The sequence below is a fragment of the Anomalospiza imberbis genome, chromosome 11 (assembly GCF_031753505.1).
Source record: "Anomalospiza imberbis isolate Cuckoo-Finch-1a 21T00152 chromosome 11, ASM3175350v1, whole genome shotgun sequence".
Taxonomy (NCBI): domain Eukaryota; kingdom Metazoa; phylum Chordata; class Aves; order Passeriformes; family Viduidae; genus Anomalospiza; species Anomalospiza imberbis.
Genome location: NC_089691.1, coordinates 6,496,594 through 6,512,949, shown reverse-complemented (window position 1 = coordinate 6,512,949; position 16,356 = coordinate 6,496,594). Strand labels below are relative to the sequence as shown.

The 16,356-nt window shown below is 41.2% G+C and overlaps 1 protein-coding gene across 8 annotated transcripts in view; it reads left to right on the top strand.

Moving 5' to 3' along the window:
• DOCK3 (dedicator of cytokinesis 3) overlaps positions 1 to 16,356 on the top strand; it is a 186,078-nt gene that overhangs the window by 101,854 nt on the left and 67,868 nt on the right. For all 8 annotated transcript variants that reach the window (XM_068201612.1, XM_068201611.1, XM_068201615.1 and 5 more), the window contains exons 13-15: positions 2,462 to 2,550; positions 4,641 to 4,766; positions 13,944 to 14,068. In XM_068201612.1, coding sequence (XP_068057713.1) covers positions 2,462 to 2,550; positions 4,641 to 4,766; positions 13,944 to 14,068 — 340 coding nt within the window. The remainder of the gene's footprint in view (positions 1 to 2,461; positions 2,551 to 4,640; positions 4,767 to 13,943; positions 14,069 to 16,356) is intronic.

The following is a 16,356-nucleotide window of genomic DNA, read 5'->3' as shown; positions in this document are numbered from 1 at the left end:
TCTCTTTGTTAATCCCACATGTTAAAATCTCCCTAAGAGGATAGAGTACCACAGCTGTAGTTATAAGCTCATTATGCAAAAGCATAAAGGTTTACTTTTATTATTCTTTTTAATATATATGTAAAATAATTTAAAAGTGAGATGGAAGTTAAAGTCTCAGTCCATTTTTACTGAAATAACTTAATATTTTATATTAATTTTTATCTTTAATGAAATTTTTTGCTCATTGAACGTTACTCTTTGTGTTCATTTTACAATTCCCCTGAAAATTTCATGCATTTCTCTTCCATACTCACATTTTCTGGGCTTTTTTTTCTGTCCTATTTTCTTTCAATTTTTTTTTCCTCTTTCTCCAGCCCTAGATCTTTAAATTCTTACCCATTAATGCCTGAATGCCTTTCCCTTTTGCTGTTCCATTGTTGCTGTTTGCCCAGCTGGACAAGAGCTCACATCCCATTGCTGTCCCCAGCTGCTGACAGCGGGGGCTGCTGTGGGATGGAAAACATTCCAAATGTGCATTTGCTGCTCAACCAGCCAGCCTCAAAGGTGAAGGGGATGGCTCAGAAGTGAATTCTTATTTAAAGGAGAAATAGATTCTTTTATGTACTTGGTATTTGGACAGGTAAAATGTGAGCACAGTAAGACACATTCCAAGTGTTTCCAGGCCAGCCTGTAAAGCTGGGGGATCTTCCTTCCTGGCACCCAGGAAATGCAAAGTGCAGCTTCCACTGACACTTGGTACAAACTGGCTTTAAGCTGCCTTTAAGTTGATTTTGGGCTAACTTAGTTGCAGGTTAATTTGCTGGCATAAGTCATTGGAGGCTAAAACTTATTTTAACTTGCACTCCATAGGCTGGGACAGCAACTAAAAAATCACCACAGGTTAGACATTTGTTTGTAACTGTGAGGAGGGAGGATGGCACAGAGTTTGTGCTACAGGTTCTCCCTCTACTTTTAGGAGAATATTATTTGGAGTAGGATAAATGACTCCTGCTGTGTTGTCAATGTGAAGATAATTTTATTTTTCTTGATGAATGAGCTGAATTAGCACACAACACCACAATTATTGGCAGGGCGGTTGTACTGCCCATTAATGCCTTAGCTCTGTTGTGTTTTGGTTTTGAGGGATTGTTTTGGGGAGTGCAATTTACCATCCTGTGAAGTTCTGCTAGGTCACCTCATGCTCTCTGCCTTGTGTGACTGTGTGGGAACTGGTGTCTCCTCCCAGAAGGGACATAGTACTTACAGGAGGTGGGCAGTAGAGCAAGTGAAATGTCCTGTGTATTTCATTTGTTCCAAGTTGTCTCTGTTCCTTTTGCTGTTCTAAGAACATTTGGGGGTGTCAGTAATTTTGTCATCACAGGCTTTAGGGGTTACCTAATTATTCTTGGCAGCACATGGTTTTGCAAGATTGAAGCTGTAGGAAATTACCAGTTCCTACTTGTAGATAGCCTGAATTCCTTCTGCCATGCTGTTGTTCAGTTACATAATGCAGCAAACAAAAACATCCCCACTGTCTTCGCAGGAGCTGCTGTGTGTCTTACCCTGGCTGTGCTGACATGTTGTACTCTTGGGGGGAAGCAAAAAAGGAAAAAAATGGAAATATCCTTGAAGAAGTTGTACAAAGTGGCTTATTTCTCAAAACTCCTAGGAGCTGAAAGCTTGTAGTATTAGCTTTTCCATTTTTTTTAACCTTTAAGAGTCAGTGGGACAGAAGTTTAATTAAATTGTTTAATCCAGTTGCTTTTCAGGAGAAATGAGATTCACTCTTGCTGCTGAGTTATAAATTGCTGGCTTCATGGGGAATCATTGAATCTTGCCGTTGTGATTTAAATAAAGCACAGATGCATTTAAAATGCAGTTAGACTTGAGCAGCGTACTGCTTTTCCTTTCTTTTTTAACCAATAGCACTGTTTGTGGTAAAGGTGCCACTTTTTTCACATGGGAGAAGATTATATGGCCCATTGTTCATTAAAAAGCTTGATAAAGAAAGCCACTTCAGTTCTCTGCCTTTCTCTCCCCAGTCTGAGGTCTCTCCCATCCTGTGGGACAGTAGCCTGTGATCTCAGAATGTGGGGCTGTTTCCTTGGTTCCTGTCTCAGTGGCACTTCAGTTCCTGCATGTTGTGCTTTGGATCCTGAACAAAAGTGTAGCACTCATTTTCTACAGGACAATTCAGATAGAATGTCCAGAGCTTTCTTCATTCTGTCACAATCTGAAGAGTGGAACAATGGCTTTTATGACAGAAGAGTCACCACCAGCTCCAAAGTGTCCATTGAAAGGACATAACTATTAGGGAATATTTTGTTGCCTTCCACTTTTAAAGATAAGAGTTATATGATTTCTCTCATTTATCCAAACCCTACAAGCTTTCATATTATCTCTACAGCAAAGTTGACTGTCGTGTTCTAAGGTGGCTCAGTGAAAGCATTTAACCTGAATTAGTGTCCTTTTATTTTAGGTGTAACAATGAAAACGAATGGTGCCAGATCCATGAAAACATCATCCGCAAGTCCAGCACCAAATACACAGCCCCCAGCTCCAACTATGGTAAATATCTCCTTGGGCTTGTTTGTCAGAGCAACAGCTGAACTTCTCCTGTAGGAAACAGCTGATTATTTGCAGCAGAGAAATTCACTGTGATGTGAGGTTTTCCTTTTGTAGCTAATGACAGATAAATAGGGAAAGTAAAACCTGTCGTATCTGTTTAGCTCATGTAATGGTGTATGTAGTTGCTAATTCAGAGATATCACTGCTCTCCCATTCCCAATGGAGCAGCTGATAGGGTACAGTTCAGCTTCATTACAGCCAGTTCTGCATTCATTACCAAGTGCCTGAATCATGGTGATGTCCAAGAACTGAATTTGTCTTCATTTTGCTTGTTTGCATATTGAGACACTGTAGTGGAATATGCAGTGCACGCTCCCATAGAAGAGATTAAGCACAACACTAAGCAAATAAAACATTCTGCAGGTATGGAATTTTACTGTGTGTAAAGCTGGTTTCATTCCTTGCTCCTCCTGTTACAGTTCAAGTTATCCACTAGTCATCATTAAAAGATTTTTCTAAATTCTTTATAACTTTGAAAACTTGAGCAACATGTCTGAGCTTCCAAATTTGCTCCACTCCTTTTACACTGGAATTTTTTAAAATTTATTTTCATTGGTTTGCTTTTTAATAGATATTAAATGAACAAGTTTTCCTCTAAGTGGCAAAAATAGTCAAGGCTGATTTCTAATGAACATGTCTCTTGTGTGCTGTGAAACATTCTGCACACACAGACACCCTTATACATGCTATTCAAAGGATTTGGATTTTTTCCATGGCTTCAGAGCCTGTGTTTTCCCTGCAGTGCTCTCCTGCCTACCCAGCTGGGCAGTTGCAAGTCTATGTTTTGGCAGCTTTTCAGTACATACATGCTGACTGTCCAGCTGGCTGGTTGGCCTCCCTTTTTCATCATTTTTAAGGCTTTATGCTCATTTTTTTCATCCCAACTCCTAGTATTCATTAAATGTATACAATCTTCATGTAATCTGGGTATCTGCTTATTTGCCAAATTTGACTGAAGCCAAACAACAGGCTTGAAAATTGTTTCAAGTGGAGAAGGCAGGAAGTGGGTGGGAGGTACACGATACTGGTTTTGTTTCCCTGGTAACTTGTCTGAGAAAATGGTGACTAAATATTGGTCACAAAGCCCAGATATTGAGCTTAGCAAAGAGCAGGACTTCGGCTTGTGCAAAAATGTACATCCAAGGCAGGGTTTGGTTTGGTGTGTGTTGTTCTGGGCAGTGAACACAGAGGACAGAAAGAACTCTTGACCAAGACACTGAAGGAGATAAAGAATGTGGAAAGTGCTCTGTGCAGGTAATTCTCATGGATGTGTGGAGCTGGTAGTGTGTGCTCAGCAGGTGAGACTGGGCTTGAATGGCTGATCTCAATCCTGATATTTTTTCATATGGTAATGCTGGACTTCATCATTTTAGCAGTACACTCTCCTATGTTGTAAATTAAAAGCAAGTCAACAGCTGGACTGAGATTAAGTGTGTAATCATTCCTAGTCCAGCTGCTCAGATTATCCACTGAACAACAGAACTGGTTGCTGAAGTCAGTTTGGCCAGTTGGCCAAACACAAAACATGCTGAGGAACTGCTGGGAATTTCATTAAAATCATCAGCCCTCTGTGAAGCAGTTAAAGAAATTAGTGGAATACACTTGGAGATTTAAATCTTTTTCATGGTATAACGCAGAATTAAAGGCACTTTAGAGAGGTTCCAGAGCTTTGTGTGGTTGGTGGTCCCTCAGACAGAAGTGGCATTGCTCATACATGTGTCTTAACCTGCTGCATGTGAGGAAAAGAAATAATGGAAGTACTTTCTGTACCTGGGACATGTCTGCAAAATTAAGTATTCTGATTGTTAGGAGTTGTATTTTAATACAATTCTGTGTTCTTGATGATCCCTTTTAACAGTTTTGTTTCCTCTATTTCAATTTTCAATTACTCCAAGGGAGAAAAGAGCTCTGTGATTATATATTGTATTAATTAACTGTGGAGCAAAACATTAGTTTACCTGCATGCTTTGTACACACAAAATCTAACTCTTAGGTCAGAAACAATGAACCTCTTTGGTTTTTTTTCCCAGGACTTATAATATCTCTTCAGCTTCTTCGTGGTGACATGGAGCAGATCCGAAGGGAAAACCCCATGATCTTTAACAGAGGCGTTTCTGTCACCAGGAAGCTGGGATTTCCTGATGTTATAATGCCAGGTAAACAGAGCAGCTCCAGGCTAAAATATTGGTCATTCTTTTCTTGTACTCTCCCAGTCAAGTGCAACTGGAATGGGCACTTTACTTGAGTGGGATTTGTAACAGAGTTGTCTTATTTATGAGTAAATGCCAGATTTGGGGAGGCAAATGCTAAAACATTGTCAGGAACAGAACTACAGTGATAGAAGGTATTAAAATCATGTGGATAGAAGGGGATCTGGAAAGATTGCTCTGATACTCCCCACAACCCCTGCCAGTTAATATCCCTCCTGTACACTCACCATAGAGATGTTTCTTTTTAAATGCATGGAATTTCTTCTTCCCAACAATCCAAATCCTGGAAAAAATGAGTTTCCACTTTGCTACCTTGATGTTTTTGAGTTTGTGTGATCCTTTTGTAATGAGAGGCAGAGAAGGTGCAGACCTGGTCAGATTTTTCCTCTGGCATCTCAGAGCAGCTGCTCCATGCCCTGGCTTGGCTGCAGCCCTGCTGTGCTTCCTCTGCTGCTCACCTCTGGAGCAGCAGCTGGAGATGCTTCTTGGCTTGGCAGCCCCAGCACAGCCAGGAGTTCATTTAGAGAAGAACCCAGAATGTGGGCAGTCATGCAACCACGTAAAACCTGGGGTTACAGTGGCTTGACTTTTGCAGTGCGGTAAGAAATGGGTTTGCTAATTAGTAGCATTTGAACTGTTACTTCATTGCTGTGATGAGCAAGGCCAAGGATGACTTTACAGACATGGGAGATTTGGTGAAAGCATAATGGGAAAAGATCAGATTTTATTACTCCAAAGGCTGCAGTGAGACATCAGTACCAGAAGTAGTTGTAGCCTCGTTATGGAAGCTCTTCAGAAACCACAATAAAATAGGGAGTAGGTGGGAAGCATTTCTAGAAACTAAAGAGTCAAAGGATTTAGAACAACATGTGTATATTTACTAATGAGCTTGAAAATGGTGATAACAGAGCAGCAGAGGATGTGGGCTACAAAACCAATTTTAAGTTTTGGTTCTTAATGACCTCATAGCAGTTCCAGGCATAACCCAAAGCAATCAAATAGGGAAAAGATGAATTGCTGCAGGCTGATGTACAGACACAGCAACTGCAGGGTGATCTGCTGTAATTGAGATCACAGCTGGATGTGTCACACTTACACACCTGTGCAAGGGGATTGATTCTCCTGCAAGAACTGCTTGATCCTCCATTTCTGTGCATACAGCTGTACCTCGGGTGCTTCAGGCCACTGAAGCTGAAGGAACAGCTTCGTGTCCTCAGTGTTCCCGAGTAATTTTTTTTGTTTTCTTGGCCCTGGCCCCTCTGCAAAGTGCACAGTGTGCTCTCTGTATCTGCTGCTTTGGGCAAGGCTTTGGGCCAGGGCTAGAGCAAACAGGTCAGCACAGCTCATACAAAAAGGACTCCTGCCCTAAGCTTTTAAAATTCTCTGTTCACTGCAGCTAATCCAAATTTCCAGATTCTCTTTGTGAGAGCCACAGTTCTTTTTGGAGAAGACACTGGGGTTTTAAGATGATAACCTGATTGGAATTGGACTCTCATACATTTATATACTCACACATATATATGCTCAAAATGCTGATTGATAGAAACAAATGTGTGAAAGGATCACCATTCTGCTATTAAATGCTTCCTGCCTCTCTAGAGGATCTGGGCACAGAACTTCTTGATTCCAGGTATGCTACAAGAGGTTTTCACATACTGAGTTTAGATGCAAAGCTTTAGGCATTGTAAAAATAATGCTTCTGTTTGTGAGGAAAGGCAGTTTGTACATGTCTGTAAACACCAAGTAAGAAAAGCAAAGCAGTTGAGGAAGTGTGAATCAACTTTCACTGTAGTTATAAACTAGGACATTGCCAGAGTGGAGAGGAGCTGTGAAGAGAGAGCTAGTCATGAATGGGGCTCCAAACAAAGGCTTTCACTAGCTTGGGTATTCCCCAGAATAATGAGATCTCTGGAAAATGAGGAGATTGAAATGTAATGGAACTTCACTGATGCAGCAAACAGTGTTCGGTCTAATTACTAATCAGGGTTTTTTTGAAACCAAAGTATGTTTGATGTACTCAAATGACAGTAGATACTTGCCTGTTGTTTGCTTTTAACACAACAGATGCAGTTGGGGTTGGAGTTTGCCTGACTTGCAGGATAGAACATTTGGGTTGTGTTACCTTTCGGGTGGATTAGCCCAGCTGCATGAACAAGGAACGTCTATCAATAGACTTTGTGCTTCTGTTTCTACAGCCAGGCTCAAACATTCTTCCTTAGCTTTATGAGTATTGTCTAAAGTTGAAAAATAATTCACTGGGGACACACATGACCAAAGAAAAGAAACAAAAACCCCTAACCAAAGACTGAAGCCTGTCATGCACATTAGCAGTACTCAACCATGTCTGCTGCTTTAATGGTCTTTGTCAAACTGCCTCTTCCTTCCTGTTTGTCATTAAACACAGGTTTCCTCTTCTGGAAAACAGCACAGAAAGTTCATGACTTGTATTTTGCAAGTGGATACAGATTTTTCAGGACAGTGTGGTTTAAAAATGATTTTTATGACTAAATTAATAAAGACTTTGTCACCTGGAACTTGTAAAAACACCAGTGATCATTCTGCTGAACCAAGAAATCTGTTTTTAAAAAAGCAAATAGCTCTAGCATTTCAACTTAATTTTTTTGTCATAGGTTTGAATGTTTTCATTTTCTTTTTTAACAGGAAGTCCTCTCACATGTGCACATCTTAACTATTAAAATCTTGTAGCTGTGTCTCATTACAGTTTTCCTGTCCCTCTTTGTTTTCTAAGCTGTAGCATTAGCTCCCTGTATCAAGCCCTCTTTTTCTGTCCCTAAGATAGGAGCAACATCAGTGGTAGCTGATCATCATTAAGAAACAAAGTGAAACTGGTCTTTATGGGTTTGTATCTTGCATGGTTACGCAGAACAAGCTTAACATTGTACAAAACAACCCTTCCTGCCTTCTTTTGTAAAGATAAAATGTTCTTTGTTTCCTGCTGTGTTGTGATCTGACAAGAGCATCATAAAGACTTGAGTTATCTTTTTTGGCAAAGTCAGAGGGGATTCAGTCAGACCAGCCTCCTGAAGAAGTTATGGTGGGGTTTTGTTCATTTGTGGTTTGGTGATTTTTATTCCTTTTCTAAACTGTCCCTGGGTTTAAGGCCATGCATCTGATGGTGCCAATTTTACCTTTCCCAGAGCTGAGAGCAGTGAGGCCTGTGCTGCTCCTTGGGGATTGCAGCTGGGCTTTGTGCAGGACTTGCTGAGCAGAAATCTGTTGCACAGGCTTGGTGTTTGTCAGTCCCCCAAGGACATCCCTCCCCTTGCCCATGTGCTGATAAGTATTCTGTCTTTTCCTTTGATCCTCTGATGAAAAGTGCATGCTTCATCTCCGACTCGTGAGTGATGTTTCTTTCTCTTTTTTCTCTCTCCTTGCCTTAATTTCCTGGCTTCTCTCCTGTTCCTTTCCCTTTATTCTCTCCCCTTTGTTTCTGATGCAGAGATGAAGATTGTTGGGTGTAAGTTTCTGCTTTTCTGTGTAATGTCTGCTTTTTGCTTGCTTTTCTCCCATTTTCATATCTTCCATGGAATGTTGGGATTGATAAAGACAGTGAATCATAACATCACAGGGAAACTTTGGTTACAGGGAGGTGGAAACTTTGTCTCTCTTCATACCCAGGGTTTCAGGCAAATTTAGTCACTGTGACAGGTGAATCAGTAAGAAACAGGTGAGAAGCATCTCAGCATCTGTTCAGTCAGTGAGCACAAAGTCATAGCAAAAATGCATTGAGGAAAGGACATGGTAAAATCCATCAGCCATTCTCAGAATGTTCATGGCAAGAGTGTTAACTAGACCAAAAGCCATAATTATGTAATAATTATCACCAAAAAGTGTCTACTTTTTGGGAGAACAAAAAGTATTATTGTCATAAATAAACTTGTGGAAATGGAAAGTTGGTGGAGACAAAGCATTAAAAAACAACTTCCTACTACTGTAAGGCAACTATTCCAGGGAAATCACTGCATTTAAAAAGGGCATTGTATAAATTCTTTTCTATACATAGAAGTCAAACAATGGGTAGCAAATAACCTAATAAGTATTGCTTGTCCCTTTTCTTTGAAACAATTGTGTTGCTCAGTGAAAACTGGAGAAGCACACGGAGTTAAACTTGCATAATGTTCTCTTTAGAGAAAAAAATAGCTAATTTAATTTGCCATAGAGGCAGCAGATGAAAGCTTTGTTTCCCCTTGTTGCAGTAATATTGCTCACAATTATGTTAATAGTTGCTCACTGTAACTATTTCAAGAATATAGGCCTTAAAAAAACCCTGCTGCCTGGCTGGTGAAGGGCCAGAGAAATGAGCTGCTGAAGTGGATGGGATGTGATCCCCAGAGTGGGACTGTGCCAGGAAGGCAGTGGGAACATGGAGGGGCTGCAGAGGGGGTGGCACTGCTAAAGCCAGGCAGAGTCCCACAGTGGCAGGAACAAGTCCTGAGGGGCAGCCAGAAAGCAGGACGGGGGTGCTGGAGACCCTTCCCACTGACTCTTGGCCAGTTTGTCCTTGTCCCTTCGGTTTGGAGTGATGTGATGAGCACAAAGCTGCTCCTGTCAACCTCAGCAGTGCTGGAGTCCCTGCCCTTCCCAGGCAGCTGTGTGTGTGCTCTGGAGGCAGCTGCACCTCCAGGTGAGGATGGAGTTTTGCTCTTTGAGATCAGGGACCCATCACTGGCCCCTCCAAAGCAGCAGCTTCCTGGGAAGAGCCATGCAGGGAGGAAATGGCCAGGATAATGTGAGAGTCTCAGCCAGGAAGCAGAGCAGTTCCCTTCAGGGAGCTCGAACAAATAGCCAGAACATGTGATAGATAACGCTGCACATGAACACAAATCCTCTACACTTTATGCTTGGCTTCAAAGCTTTCCTTGCTGGCCCAAGGCCGCAGTTTGAGCTGCTGTAGCTTGGCTCAGGTCACTGGGGTGATGCTGATTGCCTCTGGTTGTTCATTTATGGACGGGACATAAATGCACAGGTTTGGGTTTTCTTCAGATTGTGGAAGATACTTTAAATAACTTTCTTGCCCATTCACTCTTCTGTGAAATGCCACTTTTTTTAAAGAGATGCCAAACCCAGGGCTGTTAGAAAGTCCAGCAGACAGTGCATCACAGCGTGGGGCCCTAAGTGAATAGGACCAGCACAGCAATTTCATAAAAATAGACCTAAACATTAATATTCTGATTTTTTCCCTTGGCCGCCTAAATTGTAAAAGACCAAACTTTCACCTTAAAAAATCCAGTATTCTCTGGATAAATAGCTATTTTACTTAGTTGAAACTAGACCTACACACACCGACTTCTGGGAGCTGCCACTTTTCCCCAGCTTGCAGGGATATATTACATGTCCACAAAGTCACAAGCTCAGAAAAAGAAGCTGTTAGAATTGAGTGGCCAGAAATTTGTGTCTCTTTCTCCTGCAGAAATTCCTGTGAATTGTGTACCCTTTTTTGATGTAGTATTCTTCTGCACAAAACAGGAACCATTCCTGTCCTTAGTGTCCAAAATCTTTAGGATCCCTGAATAAAAAGTGTTTGTTTGAATGCAGACAGTTCCTGTAAATTGTTACTATTTTGCAGTATAAGTAACTGGCCAGTCTTCCAGTGGAAAACCCACACACCCTGTCAGGATAAACTCCCATTTCTGCTGCTGGAGACTGCACAAGCAGTGGCTGTTGGGCTGCTTCTGGTTATTAAGTCTTGAAAATGATAAATAACTATTTGGAAGTCTTCCAGTACATTCCTTTATACTGCAAATGCAAAATCAATATTTGGCTCATGTAGCCTTTTCCACCACTCCTTTTTGCCCCCATTACCATTAAAATAGTTTGAGGTCAATACAAAGTGAGCCCCCCCAAGCTATAATTTATGATTTATTATTTAAATAACTGTATGTTGGACATTGGGCCTCGTAAATAGGTTAAAACAGACAAACAAAACAAAACCCCAATAAAGGTGAAGGGAATTGATAAAAATATCAGAACTGATAAAAAATATCAGATTTTTTTAAATATATTATCATGGAAAATACTATCTTTCAAGGCATTTGATACAGAATTAATGTAAGTAACCATGTGTATAAAAAGTGTATGGATTATGCTAAAAAGAAGTTTACTTTTGTTTTTAACGGGAAAACAATTGTAGAGAGGTGGACTTTGAAACAAATTCCGTTCTGAAAATTCTCTCTGAGGTTTTCAGTTCATCCTTGACAGCCATCCAGCACAGGGACTTCAGCTTGAAATGACATCAGGAGGCTTTGCTCTATAAATACCCATGGCCCACTGGCCTTGTAGCACTTTTTATTCCTGTTCTGATGGTGGGTGGCCACAGCTCACCCAGTTTTTTGCCCTGTGCTGCTGTTTGGAAAGGCCCGGGGCCTCTGTGGTCCACACTGAGCTACCAGCCTGGTTTTCCCCCAAAATGCAGGATTTGCTGTCGCGAGCACAGGGCTGTTTGTGCAGTCACGTGCACGAACGGTCTGACATCTTAAACAAGTTCATTATTTATCTCCTTGTCTCTTTCCAATGGAAGGAATCTGGCCAAGCCCTGTGTGCCCAGGTTCCTGCCTGGGCACTCCTGGTCCTGCTGATGGCACCGTGGTGCAGTCCCGTGCCAGGTGTCCCGTGCCTGCTGTCCCTGAGTGCCCAGCCCCACATGGGGCTCAGCTTTCTCTCTGAGCACACTCAGAGCAGAGACTGCAATAAACTGCTCTGTGCACAAGCATTTCTTCTGGGTTCTGTACCACCCACTGGGGTGTCAGAGCTCAAATCCCTCAAAACCACAGGCAAATGGAGAAAAACAAAACGCTTGTGAGGCCTCAGGTCAACTGACATGTTAGGAAAATGAGATTGTTCCTTGTAGGAAGGTGATTTCCACCCAAATAATCACCCTACCTGATGGTTAAATGCTTTTTGTCTTTGTTAGATACATTCATTTCCTATTTTTACTGTATCTAGTGATCTTTTTTATTTTTTGATGACCCAACAGACTATTTTTACAATAGAAGATACACTGTTATATTTCACTATAATACATTTTCCCATATTTTCCCTTAACATTTATGCAAATCCACTGGTTTTAAGATCCCTCTACACCCCACCCCAAAGGCATTTTTTTAATTAGTGGAGTAATATCCCTCCCGTTAAGCTGAATAGAAGATAAGATGCTATATATAACCAAATGCTGCCTTTAATTTGGGCTGGAAAATGATTTGCTATCTGACATTGGACTTTGTGTAGCCAGACTGCCTTCCAGAAAAGAGGTCATAAGTAGGGAGCTTCAGAATGCTAATTATACGGAGTACAATTAATTTCTATTAAGATTTACAGCATACAAATTGAAACTTTTTTCCTAATTGAGCAAACCACTGAGAGAAAGGGATGGAGTCTGTTAAGCAGGAGGATTTTCAAAACAAAAGGCCCAACTTAAACCATATTTTGTGATGAATTTTGTATTTCCTTGCTATCCCTATAATCAGGATAGGGGTGTCTCAGCTTGATTTTGATCCCCAAGATAATTTTCTCTATTGTGGATTGTTGCATTTGATGCTGTGCTTTGATAAGCCAAACCAGATCCAATATCTGAGGTCTTTCACCAAGCTCTTGCTGTCATCTTTTCCCTGTTGATGCCCCCTGGCAGCTCAGCCTCAGGCTGGGAGGTGTTCCCAGCACTGACCCTGCAGGAGAGGGAGGCTCCTGGAAAAAGGAGCACGTCCTGCACACAGCTTGCCATTCACAGAGAGTTCCCAGCAGGAAGCCCTGACTGGCAGCCACAGAGCTGGATTTTCCATGCTAAAGAGTTGTACTTATCTCCAGAAATAAAACTGAAAGCAAAGGCAGGACTGAGAGCTTCTATTGTTTGTCCCTACAGTAAATTAAGGAACAAGTTCTGTGGGGTTTTAGACTTCAGGAAGAATTTGAAATGCTGCTTTGAGGGGCACAAAAGGATGTCCCTCAGTGCCTGAAAGCAAATGCTGCCATGTTTCATTGTGCTTCTGGTTAATACAGAGATGTAACTGCATCAGTTTCTCCAAGTGGAAGAAGTCAGACATTGAAGGAATCTCTGCTTTGTTCCATTACTCCGTTATTCAGTGTCTTGGGGCTGATTAACAAAATATTTGCCTTGAAAGGGTTTAATTTATTTTTGTTTGTTTGTTTTTGTTTATGTGTTTGTTTATTTCTGGTATTTTTATATTTTGCCCTTTAGTATGTTTGCCTTTCTGGCAAGTAGATAAAAAGAAATGTTATGTGTGAGCCATCATAAAATGGTGACAGTAACTAAATCTTCCAGAAAAATAGGTGGTACCTGCTGTCCTTTTGGTGTAGGCCTTAGAATTGAGCACATTCGTTTTGAAAGCAGTTTCCCAAATCAGATTCTAAAATAAAACCAAACCAAGTGAGCTAGAGTCTGTGAGGTTCAGGATAACAAGATGCTGAGGCACAAGCATTTCTATTTCTGAATACAGTAATTTGGTCTGAAAGCTCCTGAAAATGACGCAGTGAGAAGCTGGCAAGTGTCCATACTGCCTGCTTTCATATAGCCATGCATATGGATGCCAAAGGCCAGCCAGAAATCTAGCAAAAATTACATTCATAATTCCTTTCTAATCCATCTGAACTGAACTGTGATCAGGTTCCCAAACAGGCTGCTTTTATTTTGTTGTTATGATAAAAGGAAATTATGAAAATACAGAAAATGCTTGAAAGGCTAACTGAACATAATGTTATTGTGGTTGTCGCAAAAACACGTATTTTTTGTTAAATATATTGGAAATAGGGAGTCTGAAGCTAAGGATGTTTTGTCAGGTTCAGCCTGACACTTGCAGCTCAGCTAACAAGGCACAGTATAGCAGTAAGAGGTTTTTTCCCTTCCCCTCCTACACAATTAAAACCACTATTGATCCTGAGTTCACATTATTAAAGGCATTACTAACAATGGTCTGATTTGTGCACTGATATTAAACTGTTCATCCTTATTAACAATTAACTTGCTGCTTGGAATGATTTGGGCATCAGCCATCGTCTTGCAGAGCACAGAGAGCGATTTGAGAATGGAGCTGGGACGGCCCCGGTGTCCCCTGTGGAGGTTAAGGCTGTGGCTCCACTCTGTCCCTGCAGGTGACATCAGGAATGACCTGTACCTGACCCTGGAGAAGGGGGACTTCGAAAGGGGTGGCAAAAGTGTGCAGAAGAACATCGAGGTGACCATGTACGTGCTCTATGCTGATGGAGAAATCCTGAAGGTAAGAGCTCCTTTCCCTGAGAGCCTCAGGTGCTCCCTGCAGGAATACATCCTCTTCTTCCAGAGTCTCTGATGCCAGGGAAGAGTTAAAATAAAACTCTCTCTTTTTTTTTTTTTTATTTTATTGTGAAGTTTGTAAGCTCTGTGTTACGGTCAGGTATAAATCTGTAAGGATTTGGAGCACTTCCCTTATATGGGGATAGAAGACTTGGAGAAAATACTCATAAACTGAAAAGCCTGTGTGATTTCCAAATGTGATGTCAGTGGCAAAGTAAAAAAATTTAGAGTAACTGTAATCAGAACTAAGAAGTATAGGCATATCTAAAATTAAATAATATGTGTCATACAACACGATGAAATGTGATTCCAAGGGAGACTTCTAAATCTGAGTTGTTGGGTTACAGTACTGAATGTAGTTCTGGAAAATAACTTTGAATAACATTTCACCCTGGGTTGGCTCCATTCCAGCTGGGAATGGGGATTGTTTATGTTTCCTGGTTTACCTCCTCTGTTCTTTTAGTTTTATTGAAGAGAAAGAGGTGGGTGGGAGGTTGTGAATATAGAGAAGTAAACAGGAAGTATTTCAGCATGAGCAGCTATCAAAAATAACTTCCCTCTACCTTTTCTTTTACCTCTACTGCAATAAAATGTGCTTTGTAGCCATTACTGTGGAGAATCTGTACACCTAGAAGTGTGTACTGAATACATTGCTACTATCTTCTGGTTTGAATTGAAAGGAGAACTTTCATTGCTACAACTGCTTGTGGTTTCATTAAATGTAAAGTGTATTTCTTGTAAGGAATTCATTTGTGCCCAAAGCTGCTGCAAGAAGATCAGGTTCCTTTTCTGCCAAAGCTTTTCAAACTGAGTGGCAAAGTTTTAATCATCAGTTGATTTCAGTCTGCCAAGGACAAAGGGAAGTCCCTCAAACTGCAATATCAGCATCTTCAAATGCTGACACATAATGGTGTCTAATGATTATATACAAAAGCCAGATAATTTCTAGACATTATCAGTCTTGGGTGATTTTGGTTGGAATGGTCATTCACAGAGATGAAGTTGGTTTTTCATGGTCTTTACCCGTTATTACCATTGGGGCTTTACATGGGAGAGTGGGACAGGCATGCACAAACACTGGAAAGGTTGGTCAGTCCAATTAGAAAAAAATCAGGTGAACAGATCGTCCTGAGAAGCTGTGGCTGTCCCGTGCCTGGAAGTGCTCAAGGCCAGGTTGGATGGAACTCTGAGCAACCTGGTTTGGTGGAAGGTGTCCCTGCCCATGGCAGGGGTTTGGAACAAGATGAGCTTTAAAGTCCTTTCCAACCCAAACCATTCTAGGATTTGCCATAAAGGAGAGACTTTACATATCAATGACCTTTGTGGGGTTTTAAAGATTAGGCCACATATTTAAAAGAAATGCTCTGTCCCAGTTTTCATGGTATTGCTCCTCTCTATGGTTGCAGTCAAAGCAGCAAAGACACTTGGTTTGTGTCTGGGAGATCTTTGGTTCCTGGTATTTCATGATGCCTGTGAATGTGGGCAGAACACTGAGAGTTCATAGGCCCTGGAGCACTGCTGCTCCTCTCTGGAATCCTGCTTGCTGTTCCTGGCTGGAATACCCTCCACCATTCCTGCCCCATGGCCTTTCTGGAGCAGAGCTGCCAGCTGAGACACTGTGTGCAGTTACACAGAATGGGGAAGTGGCCAGAGTTTCCATCTGATGTTAGAGTAAAATCCTTAAACTTGTCCCAACCAGCAGCACAACCCAAATCTGAGTTGTGCCTTTGTGAAGCCTTTAGTAGAACCATGCACAGCATTAATGAGAATTTTCTCAGCTCCTCATTGCTGCTGAGTGTATTTTGATCCAGAAATAGTCCTATTGAAAAGAGTGAAATTACCTCCAGAATGTAGTGCTGTTCAAAATGATAATTAATATTTCCTTCTCAAAATGGTCTTACTCAATTGTTATTATCTTTCAATATAGTCTGAAAAATTAAAAAATCCTTTGACACATTTCTCACTTCTTTCTCCTTTCTGTTCCAGTAGCAGGAATAGCCTATGAATTGCAAGGCACACCTTTAACAATAGAAGGTTCCTGGTTGTTTTTCTAGTTTAGCTTCCCTTCCCTGCCTCTGCCCTCTAATTCCCCTGCATATCTGGGTCTGAGGGTCACCAGGTGTCTGGAGATTAGTCTGGTGTTTGTATTTTGCAGATCACAATTTAGAATTAAAGATTTACCAATCTGCCCTCCTCAGACTATAGATTATAGCATCACTGCATGGGAACTAA